The sequence below is a fragment of the Rattus norvegicus genome, chromosome 19 (assembly GCF_036323735.1).
Source record: "Rattus norvegicus strain BN/NHsdMcwi chromosome 19, GRCr8, whole genome shotgun sequence".
Lineage (NCBI taxonomy): Eukaryota > Metazoa > Chordata > Mammalia > Rodentia > Muridae > Rattus > Rattus norvegicus.
In genome coordinates this window covers 65,096,982-65,120,597 of record NC_086037.1, presented here as the reverse complement: position 1 = coordinate 65,120,597, position 23,616 = coordinate 65,096,982, and the positions used below count along the sequence as shown (strand labels likewise).

At 52.2% G+C, this 23,616-nt stretch overlaps 1 protein-coding gene across 5 annotated transcripts in view; it reads right to left on the bottom strand.

The window, feature by feature from the left end:
- The window catches only part of 6430548M08Rikl (RIKEN cDNA 6430548M08 gene like), a 48,560-nt gene that overhangs the window by 4,588 nt on the left and 20,356 nt on the right, over window positions 1-23,616 (bottom strand). For 3 of the 5 annotated variants that reach the window (XM_063278062.1, XM_039097779.2, NM_001107436.2), the window contains 11 exons: window positions 13,038-13,494; window positions 10,704-10,803; window positions 10,003-10,076; window positions 8,963-9,033; window positions 7,577-7,772; window positions 6,702-6,742; window positions 6,049-6,127; window positions 4,338-4,415; window positions 3,240-3,269; window positions 666-746; window positions 343-437 (listed from right to left, as the gene is read on the bottom strand). In XM_063278062.1, the coding sequence (XP_063134132.1) occupies window positions 343-437; window positions 666-746; window positions 3,240-3,269; window positions 4,338-4,415; window positions 6,049-6,127; window positions 6,702-6,742; window positions 7,577-7,772; window positions 8,963-9,033; window positions 10,003-10,076; window positions 10,704-10,803; window positions 13,038-13,366 (1,174 nt within the window). In that variant the 5' untranslated portion in view covers window positions 13,367-13,494. Of the gene's footprint in view, window positions 1-342; window positions 438-665; window positions 747-3,239; window positions 3,270-4,337; window positions 4,416-6,048; window positions 6,128-6,701; window positions 6,743-7,576; window positions 7,773-8,962; window positions 9,034-10,002; window positions 10,077-10,703; window positions 10,804-13,037; window positions 13,495-13,627; window positions 13,949-23,616 lie in introns of those variants that run through there. The other 2 variants (XM_063278063.1, XM_006255743.5) reach the window with 2 other exon arrangements.

Here is a 23,616-nt window from a genome sequence, read left to right as displayed (position 1 = left end):
CTCAGAATTTCCCCATGCGGCTGTGCTGCCCTGACAGTGTGGTGCAAAACAAGTGGCCCTCCAGAAGGAACCAACTCGTGGCCAGGGTTTTGCTCTGCACAAGTGACACCGAGTGCCAGAGCCATGCTCATCTCTGACCTGGCTGTGCTACATGCAACCCACTATCCCTCAGCAGAAACCACTCCAGCTGCACGGCCAGAGTATACGTTCCATGGGTTCAGGAAAGAAGGCAAGCCAGGGAGACAGGTTTCTGTGACAGCTGCCCTCCTTCTGACAGGGTGGGAAGCCCCAGTAGAGGGCTTGCTCTGGCTCCCCCCCCATAGTTTCCCTAGCACAGCTCACCCTCATCCAGATTGCCGATCACAGCCTGCTTCTTCAGGAAGTCGCTGCATAGCTTCTTGTTCAAGCCAAAGGCCAGCATGTTGTGGGTGAACGTGCTGGAGGAAAAACACCCGTGGCCATTATCCTGCCAGCCCAGAAGAGGAAGCCAAGACACTGGACCCTAACACTGGGGCATGGCTGGGAGTACCATACTTCTTAACTGGACTTTGCCCGCCAGGATCGAGGAGGACTTAGCACCCAGCCCTGTGCTCCTAAGAAGTTAGAGCGACTACCGCCCCTGTCCCGGTAGGTGGCCCAGGCTGGCTTCATAGCTTGGCTCTCACCCCAGCTGCCCGAAGGTGATGTTCTCATTGAACCGCAGGCTGTCATCCCGTTCCTCCTGGGTCATGTGGCACCATTTCTCCCTGTGGGCACAGGAAGGACAGGATGGGCTTCAGAAAGACCTGAGACCCTCCCTCCCTGCTCTGTGGAGCTGGCAGTCTGCACTGCCTCTCGGCCATCTGCCTTAGCAGGTAATTTCCACCAGAGCCTGTCACTTGCCTGGGGAGCCCCAAACATCTTTAGGCATTTATTCTCTGCCAAAAACACTACTAACAACATTCTATTGTCATGGAGACCGCTCACAGCCTTCCCAAGGACTTGGTCTACCCAATAGGCCAGGAGACTTAGAGGGGCTAGGACCTTGCCTGGTGTCCTGGGACCAGATGCACAAGGTAGCATCTAGAGGACATAAGAATGGGGAACCTTAGAATATATGAAAGCCACAATTTCCCTCCCACACAGACTGCTTGCCTCCCGCCATGGCTGTTTCCTGCCCCATATACCATGGAGGAGATACTCCACACTTTTCCTATCAGCCTCCTACATTGGCCTGTGACCACATGGCCGTTATGAAGCAGGCCCAAACTCTAGAGCCCAGTTGGGTAGTGGAGTGGTGGACAGTCTCTAAGAACTCTTTCTGTTCTCCACACTGAGCAGGTGGCATGGGATGGGCACTTGGGTAGTGATGGGGTGCTCTTTGGGGTATCCGTCTGCCCTGTGTAGAGGGAAGGCCCAGAGTAGGACAGGAAGGTGTCTATGCTAACACCTCTGCCACTACCTCAGAAAGACCATCGCATGTCACACATCTCCCTGGCTCTCCCCCTTCCTCGTGAGGTTCCTGGAGCAGCCAACTCCTCAGAGGGCCCAGGAGCCCCCCTGTGTCTGTGCTCATTGCCCATGTGAAGTCAGACCCTGGTCCTCAGAGATAGATGCACAGCCTCAGAGAGGAGGGGAGCTCATTCTGGCCCACTTCCTCCTAAGAAAGGCCTCAGGATGGATGACTCTAACTACAGTAAGGTCGAGAGATTAAAGCACAGGGAGAGAAGAAGTAGCATGGAGGAAGGAGAGGTCAGTTGTGGAGAAGCAGAAGGAAGGAAGGGAGCAAACAAAGCAAAGGGACAAGAGCCCAGACCCGGCTCCTCCTGGCCCAGGTCACTGACTGCCACAGCTCAGCAGGATGGCGTTCACCTGTGGCCTCTGCAAGCTCGGGCAGGTGGCACGTCTGTAAAGATCCCAACGTGTACTGGAGGGACAGTGCAGCCTTCCAACGCCTGCTGCGAGGCTGTGAGGTACAAACAACCATGTACCACCCAGCAACCGCCATGCACACACGTGCACAGGACAGTACTCTCTGAGTATGGCATCCTGGCCCTGATCCTGCATGCCTGACTGCTGAGGAAGAGACTCTCCTGCTTTGGAAAGGACTAAGTAAGGTGTCCCCTGACTTCTGACCAAAGAGTAGAAGGTGAGGAGGACTTGGTCTGGCTGGTGCCTCCGATCTATTTGCTTCCTGGGAGCTGAGTTCAGGCCCCTTCAATGTCCTACACATGGAACATTGATCACAGATCTACGCTTGTGTGTGTGTGTGTGTGTGTGTGTGTGTGTGTGTGTGTGTGTGTGTGTGTGTGTGATGGAGACCTCTGGGACTGGGTGATGGAAGGGAATCTGCAGCTAGCTGAGGTCACTGAAAAGGAGGGCTGCTGGAGGCTGGGGGACCTGAGCTGCTCTCCAGTAGGTCTGTGCTGGCCAGTTCCCTGCTTGGGCTCCTGTGAGGAGGCTTGTAAGGCCCAGGCAGCTGCAGATTCTTCGGCTGGATTCGGAAGAGGCCACTGGACCAAGCAGCACAAGCCAGCTGGGGAGGCTTTAACAGGCCCAAGCCTCGGGAAGATGGTTTGTCTGAGGGTTCTCTGAGAGACCGTGGGGCCGGCTACTGTGAGGGGAGGTCAGGACTGAAAGCTCCTCACAGCCACTGCAAAGCCACAGTGGTAAGGTCCGTCAGCAGCACAGCTGTGAACCATGAAACATGGCACACACTCAGGCTCCCAGGACACCTACCTGGGTCACAACTCTTTATGAGTGACTTCTACTCTAGATATATGTTGCAGGGGCTTCTGGGAAACATGAACCAGACCCCCGTAGGTTCAAGGGCAGCTGCCTTTGCCTCAAAGGACCCACCACCCGGCTCTTCCGGTTACCCAGTGGCTGAGGAAGAGGGGGTAGCTGACCTTCCATGTGACCCTAGATCAGGTGACATTCCCTTTCCAGTGAGAGTGGGAGGAACCACAAACAGGAAGCTTCCCCACTCCAATGCTCACTTCCACGCAAGTGGAATGACTTCCTGTGTCTGACCCAGGTGCAGAGGGGCCCACACACAGTGCCATGTTGCCTCTTGAATAGCTCACAGTGTCCCATTTCCTGACGATCTTAGGTCCTGGTAGCTCTGTCTGTCTTAGGCCGTGCCCTGTCAGCAGCCTACCTAACACAGGCCATGCCTCCCAAGGGTACCCTCCCCTCCTGGCAGAGGCCCTGGAAGACACCCAGAGCTGTAAATGGAGCAAAGTCACATGGACACACACCTCTTCTCCTCCTGCTCTCCAGCATCCCCTCTGGAGCGGCAGCAGAAACAGGTAAACAAAGGCACATGTCAACGTCATGCAAGATTTGTGGATGGGAAAGAACAAGCAGAGAGGATTATTCTAGGTGGGAGCAGAGAGGACAGAGAGAGACAGGGAGCCCAGAACAGATGGATCCTAGAAGCTGGGAGAGCTCAGCAAGAAGCCAGTGGCTTGCCTGGAGGCCGCGGAGCCTCCAGACAAAGTGGAATTCTCCCCAGGTCTTCCGGACGGCTGGGGCCTTACCCACCCCATGCTCCCTGTGCTTCCCCAGGAAACAGTCCCACCAGATGGTCGTGGGACTTGAGGCAAGCCCCCTCATCCCCACTGGCCTCAGCTGCTCCCCTGACGAAGGGCTCTACCTCAAATAATCACTTGTCAGCAGAGGAACCTTGGCCAGATGACCCTCTGCTCATCTGCTCCCTCCCGAACACAGCAAAAGGCCCAGGGCCGCCCTCATGATAGTCAACCCAAGCTCTGAAATGCTGGCTACCAAGTCCCACTCTTGGTGGTCCAGTAGGGCCTGCCTGGCTTCCACGGGGACTGCTGCTGCCTTGTAGCTGACTGGGTGGGTAGCAACCTATGCCCATTCCACACAAGGAGGGCTCTGTGACATCGGGGACAAGTCCACTGCTTCCATGCTTTCTGAACGCGTCCCACAGGGTGTGAGTGCAGGACTATCTTGGGCACAGCTAGGAGGGTCTGCTGACGCTTCAGCAATGGGCCCAGGAGGCAGCTGCACTGCCAGCATGATTCTAACAGTGAGCGAAGGGGTGGAGTGGAGGCCAGTGGTCTCCTTTGGACAGAGGTAGCATTTTAAGGAGGATCAGGCCATATCATGCCAGAGCCCCAGATCAGGAAGCACCATGCAAGCTGAGCACCCCACCCCCAAAGCTGTGAGCACTGACCCCTCAGGCAGCTTGCAGGGCTCTAGGACACAGGGGTGGAAGAAACCATCAACAGCAGCTCAGCCATTTTGCTGGCTCCCAAGGACTACTTGGGAGACTAAGCCAAGACTTGGTCCTTTCCCCCGAGGTTGGAGGGGACACTCTTGGCTCCTACCTGGTGGTGGGGGATCGCTTCCGCCTCTCACAGTGGACAGCATCGAAAAAGGCCGCATTCCAGAACCTCAGTGTGTGCCTGCAGGATGAGACATGGTAAAGTTTTCTACCCAGGTCCTCTCTTCCCTCCACACCAGAGCCAACAGCTTCTCATACTGGGAGCGTCTGGAAGCCTGAGGTATAAATAAAGTGCTGCCCTGGGGACCTGGCAGGGATGGAGGAGCTGAAAAGGCCAGTGGGCAGGTGGAGTGGGCAGGTGGAGTGGGCAGGTGGAGTGGGCAGGTGGAGTGGGCAGGTGGAGTGGGCAGGTGGAGTGGGCAGGTGGAGTCGGCCGCAGGAGCAGTTGCTCAGAAGGTAGCAATGCGGCTTCCGAGAGAAAGTGGACAACTGTAGACCCTTGTCTGCTGAGCAGGATCTCCGCAGCAGCAGAGTAACCCAGCAGCCACACCCATGGCAGTCACAGGAACATGGGACTTCCTGTGGAAGATCATGGGTCTCCTATGGTCTACATCTGCACATGAAGGTTCTACATGGCAGCTTTGGTTCCACCACATAGCATGTAGGAAAACAGACCATGTGGCCCAGTGTCCACAGAGTGGCTTCTGGCCCTTTGTTACATACACCAGCTCCAGGAACCTGAGGGCCAGCATTGTCACTGAGGTAACAGGGACCCAGTGAGCTCCTCTCTTCTCTGCTGCACAGCATCTCCAGTTGACTCAGGTTCAGTCCCTGGTTCTCGCGTCAGCCTTCAGAGTGTGTGTGCATGTGCACGTGTGTACATGCACAAAAACATTAGGCTATAATTTATATCCCATGGAGTAACCCAATAACATGGGACAGCAGACAGCCCAGGCACAACAGAATTAAATAAGGTGTGGAGAACACTACAGAGAAGTCTCAGTAGCTAAGAGCACTTGCTGCTCTTTCAGAGGACCTGACTGCTGATTCCCAGCATCCACATGGCAACAGGCAATCATCTGTATGTAACTGTAGTTCTAGGGATCCAATGCTCATGTCTAGTCTCCAAGGGCACCAGGCCCACGTAGGTACACAGACATACAAGCAAAACACTCATGTGCTCATAATAGTTTAGAAAGTCGAATAAAGAAGTAACAGATCGTAATTCCTGATTTTTAAGTATATTGGGCTGTGCAGCTCTCCCCACTGTCTAAGCCCTGAGCACCTCCGTAGCCCCATGAGGAGTCAGTCAGCCACTGCTGCTTATCAACTGCGGCTCTGTGTTCCCTGCACTGCACAAACAGAATCGGAGGACTCTGTCCTCCTTCTCTTACCAGTACAACGTCTGTGGGTCGCTGTGTAGTGATCTGTGTGCAGGCTTACTCCACACTTTATAATGTGGAGAGGCCACACTGTGCTTCTGTTAGCGCCCGCTGGCCTTGTCCACTGGGGCTGTTCTGACCAGTGTGCTACATGCCCCGTACTGATTCCCGTGTGGGCACATGGACCCACAGCGGGATGGCTGCTCACAGGGCCACCTGGTTAGCTCCTGGGGAGCTGCCAGGCATTTCCACAATGGTCCCCATGGAGAGCCAGATGTCTTCACATCCCTACTAACATTTGCTTGCACCCATCATCTCGCTGTGACTGCCCTGGGGGTGAGGATGGCCACCATCCTTGCTGGGGACACAGACAGCTGAGGGGCTGGGGAGCTGCTGTGCCAGGTTAGGTGGGCAGAGTGTCGATGGCCTTACCAGATGGGCTGCTGCCTCAGGTGCGTGTACAGGTAAACCTTCTCCCCCTTCTGTTCATCTTCGGGGCTGATCACGGTCACTGCAGAGGAAGGAGATCTGAGGGCAGCCTGGGCTGGGCACCATCCCCGTGGGTGGATCCTATGCACCTTTAGTGTGTTCTCTGCTTCCCCAACGTTACACTGTCCAACGTCCATGGAGCTTTTTGCCAGCCTTAGCTTAGGGCTTCTTTCCTGTGTGGTCCATGAGGGCCCCCTCCCTCTAACATCTGCCTTGACTCCCCTGGGGTTAAGGATTTAGTATTTGCATAGTCCGCTTAGAGGGACAGCAAAGCCCTTCCGTCTGCAACTTGTTGTTCCTGTTGCTGGTTAATGTCCAGCCAGTTTAAGAGCCTGGATGGGTGGGTTGGGGATTTAGCTCAGTGGTAGAGCACTTGCCTAGTGAGCGCAAGGCCCTGGGTTCAGTCCCCAGCTTCGGAAAAAAAAAAAAAAAAAAAAAGAGCCCTGGATGGTGTGTCTTGGTTACCAGAGAGGTAGGCTCTGCCTTCCTTCTCAGGCACCCCCTCATCGCAGGCATCACCCCCAGGTTCTACCTTGCCACAGGCCCCATCTCCCTAAAGCCCCACCCCGGGGCAGCCCAGGGAACTTCGTTCTTACCAGTCTTCGTCTGTCTGTCCTTAGGTTTGTTCTCATCCTCCCTGGAGGGAGAGAGCACAGCAGTGAGGAGGAGCCAATGCCACACACGTGCAGCCGATGCTGCCCTATTGTCTGTGCAACTCCTCTGAAGACAGGCTGGGGGTCAGTGACATGGTGGCAATTGGCAGATCTGGGGACTGAGGCCTGTGGTGTTGAAACTGCATGGCACCATTTTCTGTGGGCCTACTGTGTGGACATGGAGGGGCCCTGGCTATAACCAAGCCACAAGCAGTGTGGGCCCTGGATGGTCGCCCTTGTACTGTTGTCCCTCTCTTCAAGGTGTCTCAGCTTCAGCACCCCTGTGACCAACGCACCCATCTCAAGAGCTCTCTGGGGCCACGTCTGATGGCTCATGACTTTAATCCCAGCAGAGGGGAAGGCAGAAGCAGAGGCAGAGAGGCAGATGGATCTCTGTGAGCTCAAGGCCAGGCTGGTCTACAGAAAAAACTCTAGAACAGCCTGAGCCACATAGAGACCTTGTCTCAGACAAAACAACAACAACAACAGATCCTCTGTCTGCCAGAGCAGCCTCTCCTGGGGACGTTGGCACCCAAGGCCTTCGTGGTCTTGCTCACATTAACTTGCCTGGCAGTGACAGGAGGAAGGAGGGACACAGTGTTCAACTTCCTACTGCCAACTACAAAGCCATATGCTCCTGTCAGCCCAAGGAACATGGTTCCTGGACCCCGAATGTCAGTGAGCAGACAGCATGTGGAGTGCAGTCGTGCTGGGCTGTCAGCTGTGCATTCAAGAACAGCTGCAGGGCTGGAACTGGGAAGGCCACCTGCTTCTCCCAGCTCCAGCTCCAGCAGGCTCAGGCCTGTGCGCACACTCACTCGTTTTTCCTGACCAGTGGTCCTTTGAGCTTGGTCTCCAGCCCCCCGAAGAAGCCTTTCATGTTCTCCGTGTTCTTCAGCAGCCGCTCAGCAATGTCCTTCTTCTCTGCCAGCCAACTGTTCGCTGACTTCAGGTAGGAGTCAATGCTGCCAGCGGGCTTCTCCCTGGGCTCTGTAGGGGGCAGGTACGGCTTGCCTTGAAAGGGGGGAGAGATGGAGTAAGGAGCAGTTTGCAGCTCCGGCAGGAGAGGGAGAGTGCCTCAGGGAGCTTCCCAGGGACTGCAGGGCACGAGGCACTGCCCTCAGTCTCCTCAACAGGGTGGTCAGAGGTTGCGGTGGCTCCCCGGACAGGGCCTCCTTGGGGCGTTCAATAAGTACAGACTACACAGAAAAGCGGGCAAGAGCCATGAGGAGGGCAGAGGTGGCCTGAGGGCGCTGGCATCTGGGAAGAAGATAAATCCACACTGAGAGCCACACAGCAGGTCTGAGAGACTGGCAACAGGAGAGAAGGGGCTGTCCTGGGTGTGGTACAGGGCAGAGACTCAGACCTGTCTCAAAGGCATCTGGAATGGGCCTTTCTAAGGTAAATGTGGGAGAGAAGGGATGGGGAGAGGTGGGTGGGCATTCCAGAATTCCTTCCTTAGGGGGGTGTGGAATAACCCCACAAAGGTAACCCCGATGGGTGCAGACTGGGTGAATAGGATAAACCCTTTTTGACATGATGTAGCCGTCAAGCAAACAGCCTACCATGATCTGTAGTAATCGGGTCATTTGGGAATGCTGGGAGCAGGAGACCTGGAGCACATGCAGAGGGAGGGGCTGCTCCACAAGAGTGGAGCAATAGTGACAAAGTGTGCTATAAGGGACTACTCAATTACCCATGCCCAGGCCTATGGAGATAGGGAGGGCCCAGCACCCTCCTTGAAGAGTTGAACTGGTCTCTTCTGGCTGGCTGCCAGGTCAGCACAGACACTCTAGAGCTCCTGGCTATAGACCCTTTCAACACCACAAGCCAAAAGAGACTTCCGGGCTCTGTATCATTGCTTGGTCATCCCTAGCTACCCTGGACTATTCCCAGGTGTGATCCTAGGCTGCTCCCTGGGATAGCCTGCTCTGAATTCTGCTTTGCAGGAGTGGAAGCTGAGACCCCACAGATAGCCTCCTGTCATTGCCTTTGCAGCATGGACAGCCAGGCCCTGACCCCACGCGCCTCCCATGGCTCCTCCCACACTGGAGTCTCATGCCTGCTGTCCTCCCAACATCAGCTCCTTCTCTCTGGAGGCCACACAACACCTGCTGTTAATAAAGGAAGCTTCCCTTCACGATGTGTTCCAGCACATAGCTCCCATTCCAGGATGACTGACTGCTCTGCTCAGCCGTACTCACCCAGGTAGTAGTAGGTGAAGCACATGGTCATGAGGTTCTTGGCAGGCCCGAAGTCGTCCATCTGGTGGCATCTGGGGTGGGAGCAAGATTGGCTGACTAGAGCCCCACTGCCCAACTCCCAGTGATTCACCTGCCTCTGTTTCCCAAGTGCTGGGATTAAAGAATTGTGCCTCCACAGCCCCAGCACCCCTGCAAGTTAATGAAGCAGGACCAAGATGCTGCCACACCACAGTGATGACTGGAACAGTGGTCAGGAGAGCCGCTGCAAGTGCATGGCCTGGCGCTGGGTGCAGGAAGATGTTTGTGGCCTTGTCTGCTCTCTTTCACATTAAGGTCAAATCAAGGCCTAGGAAGCTCAGCCTAATGTATCCTAGCAGGGGCAGGACTAGAAGTCACCTCAAGTGTTGGTCACACCACTGAGACAGACTATCTCACTGCTGCTCCTGTTTCTCAGGGTGCATCAGGATGTTAGGGCTGTCCCTCACAGGAGCCTCAGGTCTCCTGGAGGGCTGTAAGGACATGAACCACTGGATAACCCCAGGCTCGACTCAGTGGTTGGGTGGAGTAAGAATATGTATGACTCCTAAGACCCCAGGCCACTGCTGTCCCTACTGCTCCAGGGACAGCACTTGTGAGCCACAAGTGGAGAAAGACTCATGTCTTTCACATCGCTTGTTGAAAATCAAAACAAACTACTGTGTGCAAGAAAGCGGCATACTGAGTACCGTTCTTACTCTGAAAAGGGACCGTCTTACTGTACTGGACTGTGCTAAAGGTTACAGCCAAATAGTAATAGGAGAGTCACACAGCCATTGAACTCAGCAAACAAAAAGAGAAAGAAGCTTTAAAAGGAGGAGATTCGACTTGTCCAGTTACAGATGCTGTGCAAACGGAATGACCTCATCTCCCATGGGGGTGCTGGTCACAGATTCTAGCCTAGAGTGGGTGACAGCTGTTGTGTGTTACTCAAGAGCTGGCTCATGGGGGTGGGAAAGGGGGAAAGGACAGCTGCAGGAGGCTGAGGAGAGGACATTACTCACTCAAACAGCACCACCGCGAAGGACTGCACCAGGCGGTAGAAGGTTGGCTCGGACACACACTTGGACTTGCAGCGCTGTGCAGAAAGAACGAGGCATGTTAGTGGGACTTGTCACTCTGCCTGTCTCCATGTACTTGCAAGGGCTTCGATGGCCACTTCCCCTCCACCAGCACTCTGGGAGGACACAGGCGCTCCTCAGGACCCTCTGCACTGGAAACCTCACATCCAGCTCCCCTGTGGGAGAAGCATGGAGAGACAAAACCCCAAATGACAACATTGGCTATTCCCGGGTTTGTTAATTACTTTTTTCCTGCATTTTCTAATTTCTCTATGAAGAATGCATCCCTGCAGTAGAAACATGCAAGATGTGATTCTTTCCTGAGCTCTGGTTTTGCCTGGTTTCCACAATCTTGACTATGTTATTTTTTGCAAAATTTGAATACTAGAGGTTATTTAATAGAAACATGCATGGACACAGCCCACATGCTTGTCTCTGGAAAAGAAACTGGGGTGGGGGTGGGAGTTCCCAAGCCTGCCACAGTCCCTACTCCTTTCAAAGTTGAGCTTGCAGTCAGGGGAAGACCTTTAAATCCTGCCCCAGCTGACTTTGACCTCAGTGTGCTGGCTTGTGCCCTCCATTCTCTTGACCACAGTGGCCCTGAGCAGGTTCCTGGTCCCCTCACCCCCTTTGCCTGCATTCACCTGTGCGCTCACAAAGCGTGCGAACCACTCCCGGCCTTTCCCATCTTCTCCGCTGCAGTATTCCCCAAACTTGGCTTTTTCCTCCTGGTCCAGGTCCTCCCTGGGGGAGGGCAGAACAAAAACAGGGCTCCAGTTCCTAGAATGAAACTCCAGGAGGGAAGGGGGTAAGGAGGGAGAAGTACTGTGGGGTGCTGTTCCCAACGCTCAGCACCTTCCAGGGAACAATCCAGGGGACAGTCTCTTCTAGTTATTTCTGAAGCCGGGAGCCTGACTTCAAGGTCCAGATATGGCTCGAGCATCAGATGGGGCCCGCCCAGTGGGAATTCCATCCACATGTCTGCTGCAGGCCTCCTGCTCAGGTGATGAGGGCAGAGGCCCTAAGAGCCCTTACTTCTCTGGGAATAGTCAACATTTCCCTCAAATTTAGAGAGGACAACGAGGCAGAAAGCTTGAGATTGGCCAGCCTCCATGATTTGTATTTATGGGTTTGTCACCAGGTAATAGTAATATTATTAGTTATATGTAAAATATTATATACAAACATTAACATATTACAATGTTAATTGATATATATTCATATATAACATGTTATATGTATTATAAAACATAATGCCTAAATATTATAAATATGCAAAATATAATAATATATATTTAGATATATATTTCTTTGTCTCAAATTTGCTATGTGGCCAATGGTGACCTTGACCTCTTCAACCTCCTGCCTCCACCTCCCAAGTGATGGGATTATAACTATATGCCACCACTCTTGGTTTCTGTAGTACTCAGGACTAAGTGCACATTGGGCTCATGCACACTGGGCAAACACTTTGCCAGAAGGGCCACCACCATAGCCCAACAGGTCAACATATGTATTGCTTTTAATGAAAGTGGACAACCGCACCGTAAGGCAGGCTCCTCGAGACTATAGCTGTGGGCAGATTGTCCCCCTAAGAAGAGACTGACAGGATCCAGGCGCACACCCAGAGAAGCTCCGGTGCCTGAAGCTCTGCATCTCCACCAGCTCGGGAGGTGCTGATGTGGCTGCTCCATCAGATCTGAGTTCTGGTGAGCTGCGGCAGCTGCTAAGGGATCAGTGACTGGACCCCAGTACATGTTCTGCCTCATGTGTTGCCTTGATTATGCTGTCTCTTCACGACAATAGAAAAGTAGCTGAGGCAATCCTCAATACTCAGGAAAGAAAAGAATGCACCGAGGAAATCCTGGACTGAGTATGGCAGCTCCTCACAGAGTTTATCACTGGTCTCTTCACAGCATCTTCTGCCTGAGTGGCAACAGGGGCACAGCCATACCTTACAGGCTACTGAAGACATCATGGTGGGCAGTCTCTTATCTGGTTCTGTGGTCCCCATGAGGCCCACTCATGAAATGGAGTCATGTGAGGAAACTAAGAGGACGTGGATGAACTGGCTACTCTGAGCCTATGTTCCAGAGCCAACCAGGACAAGCAGGGAGTCAATCATGCTGAGGACCATTCCCTGTGGCCACCTTGGTGCTGGCCTCCCACCTATGAGTTGTCAGTATGCTGCCCTCCAGACAGTCCTGGACAGCCTGTAGGGACATGACCTGCTGCTGAGGACCAGGAAACAGGCATTAGTTGGTCCAGGGTGGAGTCCAGGACTGGAGAGTCTTTATCTTTTGTTGTTGTTGTTTTTCAGAGCTAAGAACCTGGGGCCTTGAGCTTATAAAGCAAGTATTCTACTACTTTGATATGTTGAATAAAAATGGCCTCTGGAGGGCCTCCCATAGGGAGTTGCAATTATTAAGAGGTGTGGCCTTGTTGGACTGGGTGTGGCCTTGTAGGAGTTGAAGTGTGTGACTGTGGGAGTGGCTTTGAGGTCTCAAGCTATGCCCAGTGTGTTTCACTGCTGCCTGCAGATCAAGATGGAGAACTCTCATCTCCTTCTTCAGCGCTACGCCTGCCTGCATGCCGCCATGTTTTCACCATGATGATAATGGACCAAACCTCTGAACTGTAAGCCAGCCCCAATTAGATGTTTTTCTTTATAGGAGTTGCTGTAGTCATGGTGTCTCTCCACAGCAGCAGAAACCTTAACTAAGACACTCCCTGAGCTAAACCCTCTACCCTCCAGGAGTGGGAGTTCTTTAAAACCTCCCAATGTGACTTTAGAGGCAGCCTAGGATGGCGAAGAGTCACTGTAGCCTGTAGTAGGTAGCAGGTCCCTGGGACCTGACAGCAGGCTAGTGTCCTTAAAAGACCCACACTGCATCCCAAAGAAGGCTTAACCCCCATCCTAAAGAGGGTCCACCCTTCTCCTCACAAAGAGTCTACCCTCCATCCCACAGAGGGCCTACCCTCCAGAGAAGATCTTCTCTACGTAGCTGCGCATGAACTCGCGAAGTGCCAAGGTCTCCTCGTCGGGGGCCGAATCAGCACTCTGATTGGAGGAGAAGGATTCATTGGAGGAAGAGCGTCGGTCCTGGTCCCAGGACGGGTGCGATGGTGACTCGCCCATGTCATTCTCACTGTCTGCGGACTCGGTGGTCTCACTCTCAGATGCACCATCACCCAGGGAGCCATCTGGGTCCTGGAGTGTTGAAGGTGCTGCTTCCAAGGGAGGGGAGGTGGGTGGTTCAGTCCCAAAGTCAATCAGGGAGCCCACAGGGACTTCTGGGGCCTCCATGGTAGCTGGGCTGCCACACAGGATGTGCACAGCCGGGGAGCTGCTTCCTGAAGCTGCACGCACTGTGGTGTTGGGAGTCGCTGGCCACCAAGGCTGGAGTCTCTAGCAGCTCAGCGGCCCCGTGGCGTCTGGAATGGAAACAGACATAAACACTGTCACCATGAGAAGGACAGTTCCCCAAGGAAAGTCGCTGAGCACAAACAGACTTGAGGAAAGCGTGAGTCACACTTTTCCTACACAGATGATAATCTCTGTACCTACAGAGTCCCTGATGCCAACAGCCAGCGTCTGTTTCTCATGTCCACTTTGCTCTATGTGGAAGCACGGCACGGGCACTTGCTAACCGAAAAACACCAGCGTCAGGATCCCTCCCAGCCAAGCAGCACGCCACACCTCTATGTGCTCCAGCCAAGCAAGGCAGCGCTAAGGATGCCCACTTGCACTGGCAGCAGAGATGGACCAGGCACAGTGCTCCTGCTGGCTCATTGGAAGTGGCTCCCGGCTAAGCCATCATCCCTGAGCTCCTTTCTCTTCAGTCTTCCCTCCAGACCCGGAGCCTGCACCTCTTCTTGCTGTTTCTCAGAGTCTGAGTGGTTCCCTGTGCTGCGACCACCAGGACACCAATGGGACGTCACCACCTGTGCTTTGATTATGAAGCCTGCAGCTCCTCCTCTTCTCCCTCCTCTGTTCCTCTCTTCCTTCCCCCTTTCCCTCCCTCCCTTTCCCCACTGCTGAATCCTGTTCACCCTGAAGGCCAAGCTCACGTGTCCGTCTTTTGAGAGGCTTCTCTCCTTAGCAATTCAAAACCACTTATGGTCCCTGCTGACCTGGCACTAGCATTTCTTCTAGATTGGTAGTGCGGACTCTTACTGAGCATCTGGCGCATGAATGAGCACACTTCAGTGGGAACATGTTTATGCCGCAGAGAGAGAGAGAGAGAGAGAGAGAGAGAGAGAGAGAGAGAGAGAGAGCGCGCACATGGGATGCAGGTCACACAGAACAGAGCTGTGACGGACAGCTCAAATTTCAAACCCAGTTTCTAGTACTGGTTCAGAAGTTATTCTTATCAGTACTAAGGGGCAGCACCCAAGTGGCACAAATACCTGGGACAGCCTTGCTTGAGGGTAGAGGCCTATCAGACAAGACACCCAGGAGGTGGCTGCAGGGAGCAGGACCGCCATCTGCACTGCTGAGATTACTACATCTTCTGGGGGAAGTGCAGCTCAAACCCACACATGCTGACTCCTAAGAGCTTAACACTTACAGGTTGATCATAGATTCCCTCTAAACACTCAGCCCAAGATATTTTTAGATTCTGAGTCAGAAAGATAGAACAGCTGGCTCTGGTTACCATCCTCATGCACACATGCACAGGGGCAGTGGTACACGTGCAGTGGACACAGGGGCAGTGGTACACGTGCAGTAGAGGCCATAAAGCCTCCCTCAGTGCAGAAGAAGCTCACCAGTCTTGCTTCTGATGTCTTGTCTAGGCCAGGACAGTAGCAAGAGCCCAGAAGGTCAGAAGGTAGTTAAGTGGCAGCTCAGAAAGAATGGGATAAAGAGGGGGCACTAGGATCCCCTCTTCCAGTAACATCTGCTCCTTATGGCCCTGCTTTCTAGGAAGGTCTCCCATGTGAGACAGCAAGACTGGATTAGATGTAGAAGGGCCATGTGGTGCCACATTATGACTCTCCAAAGTACAGGAAGCCACACACATGGTGACATGCTTGTGGCTACCCATGAAGAACATACAAGGAAAGCATCTGCAGTGACTCTGGTGGGGACACTGTTAATCCTACCACATTGTAGATTCATTCTGCTCTCAGTAAATCCTTGAGTCTCACTAAAGTGCAAACCACTCAGATGAGCACACAAGAGGCAGCCCAGCCACTAAATGCTTAGACAAGTCTTGGGCCACGCGAGTCAGCACAGAGAAACATGCAAAATTTTCAGCTATGGTGGCTCATGCCTGTAATCTCAGGCAGAGACACGAAGATCCAGTGTTCAAGGCCATGCTTAGCTAAAAAAGTGAGTTTGAGGCCACTACATTTGACCCTGCTTCAAAAAAAAAAATTAAAACACACGAATCAGAACATTTATGCACCAAGGTACAAAAACTCAACAACGGCAATCCAGCATGCCTTTAATTCCAGCACTCAGGAGGCAGAGGCAGGGGGATCTCTGTGAGTTCTAGGCCAGCCTGGTCTGCAGAGCTAGTTCTAGACCAGCCAGGGGTACACAGGAAAACCCTGTCCAAACCAACCAAACGAACAAAAACCACCACAATGCAAACACCACCAAAGCTCTAGTAAATCTGACATTTTCCAGCTCACTGGATTTGATTTGAGTGCAGATACGACTTCAGAAATTTCATGTCTGTCAAGAATGTGAATGCTTGAAATTTATTCTAAGAAAAGAACTCAAACCATCAAAATCAGTTGCACAGGAAAAAAATGTCATTACAGTAGTATCCGTGAACGTGACAGACAGGCTTCTACACACAGCGAGTGAAGAAGTTATAACATGGACATCACAGCAGTCGGTGTCTGAGGTGGTGAGGACAGCAATGATAGTTACAGAAAATGTCCTACTGTACACCATCTCTACTGGGACACTGGGAACACTGGGATATAACAGTGGACTGGAGACACACTCAGCACTCATAACAGGATGGCACTGAGTTCAGATCCCTCCCTCAGCCCATTATCAGACCAGTGACCCATGAGTCAAAGAAGAAGCCAGTTAGGGAACAAGAACCACATGAGTCTGTCATCACAGGACGCACAGAAGACTGACTTACTAAGGCTGTTTCTGACCCAGCCGTGGGCTCATGGGGCTGGCAAGGTGAAGAAGTCACCTCCAAGAAGCCCAGAGCTAGCTCTGCTGCTATGTCTTAGTCATTGTTCTATTGCTGTGAAGATATACAATGACTACAGCAACTCTTAAAAAGGAAAGCATTTAATTGGGCCTTAAGGTTCAGTCCATTATCATCGTGGCAGGAAGCATGGCAGCATGCAGGCAGACACAGTGCTGGGGAGGACCTGTGAGTTCTACAGCTTGATCCACAGGCAGAGAGACACAACAGCCTAGCTTGAACATTTGAAATCTCAAAGCTCACCATCCCCAATGACATCCAACAAGGCCACACGTCCTAATCCTTTCAAATAGTACTACTCCACATGATTTATGGTGGCCATTTTCACTCAGACCAGCACGGATGGTGACAAGAACACAGGCCAGGGACAGGAGAGGAGGCAAAGGGGTCAGACGCTGGCTTGGCCTTGAGCATGGCAGCACGTTTAAGTCCTCACCCTGACAATGCTCGCATCATGGCCTCATCTCTCTCAGAGGAACAGGCCAGCTAGCCCGGCCTGTACTCAGAGCCAGGATGCCCTGGTGAGGTGTAGCCAAGAGCAAGGGCTGGGGTGGCTGCTTCTGTGTGCTCACAAAGTGCGAGAGCTGGTAAAATGCTTGCCACACAAGCACAAGGGCTGTGTTTGATCCTTGAACCTGTGTTAACACAAACAAGCAGCCGTGTGCAATAGTGAGCACCTGCAGTCTCACTAAGGTGGGTGAACAGGAGGAACCCCGCAGCTCCCAGGCCAGCCGGCTTACTCTGATCTGCGAGTCCCAGGCTCAGAGAGAGAGAGCCTATTTCAAAAGTAAGGCACGGGGTGTATAAACTGAGGACATGGACACGACTGCTCCATGGTTAAGGGGAAGGTTTTTATTGTAGATATGAGAGAGAACAGCCAGAGGAAGAGTTGAGAACAGAGAGATAAAGTGGTCGACTGATCATAGCCAGCAGACTGGACCTGGATATGAGAGAAGAATGGGGGGAGGGGTGGGAATGAGCGATGAAGACAGAGAGAGGGAGGCCCAGCCAAAATAGCAGAGTCATAAGGAGAATGAGTAGCTGGGACGTTTAAGGGAGGAAAGGAGGGGAGGTGAACTCTGAAACATGTAATGGGCATTTCTTGGTGATACTGAGAGATCCTGGAAGCCAACTGTGGTTTGGTATGCTTATAGGCACCACAGCTATCCATGTGTCCCTTCTACCAGTGGTAAGGAAACTATCTCCTTCTGGTAGAGAGGAGCAGACTTTACCAGTTCCTGAGAAATACTGGCTTTTGTGTAACCACCAGAATTTGGGGAAACAGAGCTTCCTTTGGACCTTTGGATGGAGGAAGACATCTGACATTGACTTCTGACTACATACACACACACACACACACACACACACACACACACACACACACAAACAAACAAACAGGTATACACACATATAGTACTACTGAGATGTTCTCAGATAATGCCCCAAACAGTGCTGCTGGGTCTAGTCTGGTGCCCAGAAGGCAGTACCACACACAAGAGCTAAGGTGAGCATTGCCTAGGAGCTCCTTGCAGATGCTGGGCAGCGGTTCGTGAAAAAAGCAGACAGGGGAGCCTTTCCATCTACATAAAGCCTGGACGGGCTGTAGGAAGTTTGGGGAAAGGTAATGCAGGTCAGGGTTGCAGGGCCATATAGGTAAGCCCTGGTAGGCAGCTGTGGCATCAGCATTGTGAGGGTAGGGAGGGCACCCTATCTTCCTCCTTGGGTTCCTCCCGGCCCCACCTTTGCCTCAGCCCTTCCCAGCCAGGCTTCAGGAGGAACTATGACAAGATTGCCTGCTATTGCATTTGGCCACATCCCTGAGCTTTGCTCAAACTCTGATTTTCCCAACACCACCAGGGTGAGAGCTAGGACTTCCCTAAAAGGTAACTGAGCAAAAAAGGCATGTGTGTGTACATGCATGTTCTAGTCTCCCTGTAGCCTAGCCCTTGCATGAACAGGACACACAGTGCAACACTTGCTTTGTCTCTTGTCCTAAAACTGCCAAGAGTGGAGGTAGAAGGGGGCTGGCAAGGTTGCAGCATAGTCCTGGGTTATAAAGGTAGCCTGATGTCATCGCCAGGGCCTTAGAAATAATGGAGGCCAGAGTCAGAAAGGGAGCTGATGACACTAGAAAAACTGAAATCCAAGGAGCACAGGCAGATGCCATGGGAAGCAGGAAAACATATTTTCCCTGCAGCCCTGAAAGGAATCTTTCAAGCACTTTGACTATCCCAACAAAGTGTCTGAGAACGTCTGAATTTCACAGTAGTAAAGCAGTAAACGTGAGCTGTTTAAAGCCACTAAGTACACAGTCCTTTCTTCCGGTAGCAATAAGGAAGGAAGGAAGGAAGGAAGGAAGGAAGGAAGGAAGACAAATGTTAGTATGTAAATACCTGTCAGGTGCAGACATCTGGGTATTTCTTGTACCCTCAGGGTACCAGAGACAAAGTTACTGAGACCTGAAGGCACTGCGGAGGTTGGGGCCCTATTGGTCCCCATTCAGCAGGAACCACCATAGATCCTTTCCAACTCGGGCTGGGGTCTAACAGGCTTCTATGATGGCCTATGAAAGCCACTTCCTCCTATTGGCCACACAAGCTCTGGAGACTGTGAAGACTTCTAGTCCTTTCCTTAAACATGCTACCATGGCTGGGAGGCAGGAAGGCGATTTGCCCTCTCCCTCTGCTTGTTCCTTCTGGCCTGCACCCATCATCGGTCCTTCTTCAACACTAGAAGACAACTGAATCTTCTGCCTCCAGCTAGTGGCTGTTTCTCTCATGACAGCTGCAAACACCCCGTGGCCCTGTCTAAACAGTGCTCTCTGGTGCCTGCATGGTGCTTGGTTGGGAACTGACTATGCTGATCTGGATGCAAATGTGGGAGTGGGCAGAGTAGCCTCCTGGGACAGAAAACAACATGGGATGGAGTCCAACATCTCACTCCTTCACAGGTGCTTACCCTACTTACCCTGAGTGACGATGACCTTGTGCAATGGTTCACATTGTTACCCTTACAGGACTTAGACTCACCCCATGAGATAGGTCTCTGGTACACCTGTGACAGATTATCTAGACGAGGTTCATTGCTTTTGTCTGCTATTGTATCACAGCAGAGAGCAGTTGAGATACCCTGTACAGCAGTCCAGCACTGCAGGCACAGTGGAGGAAAGGGGAAATTGTCACAAGGCTCACAGGACCTCAGTCCACCCCCACACATACCCGGACTGCTGCTTCCTGTGACTCTGTCTGTTTTCTGGACATAAACCCCTACAGCCTCCCCTTACACCCGTCCTGACCTAACAAGAACCCCAGATGGCTGTGACATGGTGCCCTGACACAGTCCCTGACAAAGCCCAGGGGGCCAGTACCCTAACCAGGTGGCAGCCACTGGGAGTTCAAATACAAGCCACCTATCCTAAGACCAAAAGAAGACCCTCAACTCTGCCAAGGTGGTGAGTTCAACCTGGATTTTAAAAAAAGAAAAAGGGAAAGGAAAGGACATGACTGCTCCTAGGTGAGGTGGAGGAGAACGTTTATTGTAGATAAAAGGGAGAGCACAGCCAGAGGCAGTGAGATCTGGGAGAGTCCAGAGTGGACATGACCCTGAGCCACGTGAGGAGATGGGGGAGGGAAAGGAAGAGGAGAGGGAAGGGAAGCAGGTGCAGCAGTCAGGAGGCCCAAAGAGAGCAGAGTAACCGAAGTGGTTGGCTTATATAGAGAAGAGCAGATGGGGGAAAGGAGGATCTTCTCAGCCTCTGGGCTGGAGGAGTTTAGGGTAGGAGATGGTATGCTGGCCAGGAGGGCCAGGTAACAGGTAGGCACTGAGAGAAGATGCAGAGAGAACCTGGCAGCAGATATTCCCTTGCTTTGTCATGCTAAATAGGCACCCCAGCTGCCTTGGTCCTCCTGGGAGGCCTAACAACAACCCCAAAGATCTTGACCCAACAATCTGCTCCTCACTGAGGATCAGAGACCAAGGCTAGTTGAGGTAGGAAGTGGTAGCTGGCTGTGCGAGGAAACAGAAGTTGTTCCCATGAAGGTAAGCATGTCAAGCTGTGGAGAATATTATCACTGTCCTTTTAGACACAGGGCTACACAGGTAGCTGCTTATAGAGCTATACCCAGTCGATATGGCTCCAGTGCAATTTACAGACTTGTAGAATCACATAAACCCATTACTGACTGCCCTTAGGTGACAAATGAGTTGAGTTTCTTGGTGGCCAAACCAAAGGTGACACGTGCTGTGCTATGAGACTCTTGTCCTGCTAGAGGCACCCACAGTCACTTTCTCCTAGTACCTGCTGAGCCCCCCTGCTTCCCTCCCTCCCTGTGCAAAGATACTGGTTGTCTCAATCACAAAATCTCTAACAAGGCAGAGACAGACGAGTACCTTTAAATGAGCCTAGAAAGCAGCAGGCACCCAATCCTGTGCCTTGGAATGGGGATCTGCCTGGCTGGAGACTGCTGCTAGGCGAAGACATGCATGGCATTTTGTGAGCCTCCCGTCAGGTGCCAGATGTCTCATGCTGGCATTCTCAGAGTGTTTCCAGTGCCAGCTCAGTAAGGTGGCAGCCAAAACAGGAGTGGTGCTGCAGTTGCTAGGAATGGAGCTGCCATGAGGCTGTGAAAGTGGGAATTTGGCCATGTCCCCAGACATCAACAATACCTTACACATCTGTAGATTACACTCCTACACGGAGGAGGATAGGAGAAGATACTCCTAGCATCTCTACCTCAGCTCCAGCCTCCAAAGGCACACTGCTGGTAATGGGGACAGTCCAATAATCTACATAATGGGGCAGCAGGACAAAGAAGCTGTCATCATGAATAGGCTTGGGGAAAGAAGGCTGAGGAGAGGCCAGGAGCACGAGAAAAGATCTCAGGGGAGACCATGAATAACATCAACAGGCTGGGTCACTCTGTGGTAAGGGAAGACAGAGAGGAAATAACATCTAGGCTGTGACACTGTCCAAAGGTGGGCCTGAAACAGTGTTACCAAGTGCAGCCACTGCCGTGTAACTGTGATCAACTGTGTCAAGGTCTTGGGCTACACTGAAAACTAGAGACTGTTTTGGGGGTGGGGACTAAGAAAAAGGCTTGTAAAAGAGAACTGCAACGTGACCTGTGAGGAGTTAGCCTGTTTGGGGTCTTCATTCAGGGTCCTGAACCTGAACCTGACCTGAAGACTGATGGGACACCCAGGAGAGCACAGCCATGGTCCTGAGTACAAGGCTGGAGGCAAAACACAGCTACTGTAGTTCAGGGAGGATCTAGAAGTGGGTGAGGGTCATGAACCGGAAGCCTGTCCAGAACCACCTAGAGTGTGGTGCCAACACAAGAGCGGGACACATTGAGGAGATGGGGGAGCAGGCAGGTCTAGGGTGCAGAGCAGTAGGAACTGTTCTCAGAGGCCAGTTGAGGTTGGCACGGACCTGTGAGCACAGCTAGTCCCAGCCAGAGCTAACCAGTGTGCCACGCCGATGCCTCTGCATCTCAGGCAAGGGGAGGGGAAGCACGGGTAGGAGAGGACCTGCATGGGGTTCAGGCAGAATCTCAGACAAGGTCACATCAAGGACAGACAGTGAGTACATAGGAGGAGGAGTGGCAAGATATGGGAAAGGTAGCTGACTGTGAGTGTGCTGTCCACACATAGACCCGGGCCTACTACCTCTGAAACAGCACATCAGGCTAAGAACATAGGTAGCAAACCCATGACAGGACAGCAGCAGCAACAAATAATACTGTGATTAAGTGATTCATGGAAGCCACAACTCATTCTCATAAAAAGGACCTCTGAAACTGATACGTCCTTTACTTTAATGTGGAATTACATCACCACAGGCCCATCACGAAGTGCCTGTCACAGTGTGGTGACAAGAATGGCAAGAATTTGTTTCTTTTTTTTTTCTTTTCTTTTCTTTTTTTTTCAGAGCTGGGGACCGAACCCAGGGCCTTGCGCTTGCTAGGCAAGCACTCTACCACTGAGCCAAATCCCCAGCCCCAATTTGCTTATTTCTTAAGCAAAAATGAAGCATTCAAACCCTAACCACACTGCTGAGAGAGTCCTACAGGGCCTGTGCCTTCCCATGAAGAAATTCCTCCTTGAAAGGTACTCCGAGTGTGAGGCCATAATTACTGTAAACATGTGTATGGGGGCAACAGTCATACAAGCTGAAGTGATCTTGAGAGGCACTGACAAGCCTCTGATGGAAAGCCAGACCACAATGTTGCTTGTGCTGCTGAGGATGCTGAGAATGCCTTGGAAGGAGCCATCAGCTTTCTTTCTACAGCAATCCTGTGAGTAGCCATCCCTGGCTATGGGCTACTTGCATACATTGTGAACCTCAACCCAGAGTCCAGAGCCATCCGGAGCCACCCATTTATACAGAGCAGTGGATTTAATTTGATACATTTGCAAGACTTTAAGAAAGGTGGAAGGATAAAGGAGAGAGCTGCTGGCATACAAAGGCATTGAAATTACATCCTGCTGAGCTGCCACCAGGCTGGATCGTGTTACAGGAACATCACAGACCACAATGATGGCAGAGAGGAAGTGGGTGTCATGGTTGGGGACAGCTATTTGGAGATGGGGCCATGGCCTTCCATCTGTGAGGGATTGGACAGGAGAGACTGGACTGCTCTTCATGGCTTATAGGGTTCAAACAGGGTAAGGCCCATTAAACAGTATGGCCCTGAACATTGGGTCTTACCAGGAAAGCCAACAGGAAGGTTTCAACAGGGAGGGGCTCTGTTAATTCCCTCTGAGATGTTTCTCTGTGAAACTCAACCCAACTTTTCTCTTTTGTAACCCTCATCGTTTTACATGCAAAGGGATGCGGAGTTTAACAACTTTGGGAAGAAGGAGATGGCTAGCATATTTTCAAGGTCATGGGAAAGAGAGGACTGGCTGTTGGTCCCTCCCAGGGGGAGAAAATGATAGGTGATATTCTCCATGAAGAGCAGCTGGTCCAAACCTAGATGAGTCAGGATTTGTGCCACAGACTAGGAGAGTGGCATGACCAAGACAGGCTCCTTCCTCCTTGATTTTGCTACCATGGAAAGTTCTAGAACAAACACCACCCCACAGCCAATATCCATAATGATCTAGCAGTAGTCTTTAGTCATAGCCAAAGTGGCCATGAAGCAGGGGATGGGAAGACTGTGATTTTAAGCAACAGCTCCTCCGAGTTTGAGCCCTGGGCTTCTGTGTGGCATTCAAAACTCACAGGGTGATGGTTTTGTTATCTCAGGCAAGTCTGCTGTTCTCTGACTGTCACCATTCCTCAACTCCAGTGTTTCCACAATAGCCACATGCTCCAGCTCAATCTGTCACTGGTCAGTCCTTCCTCTGTAAACAGCTACAGGGTTTGCTAGTT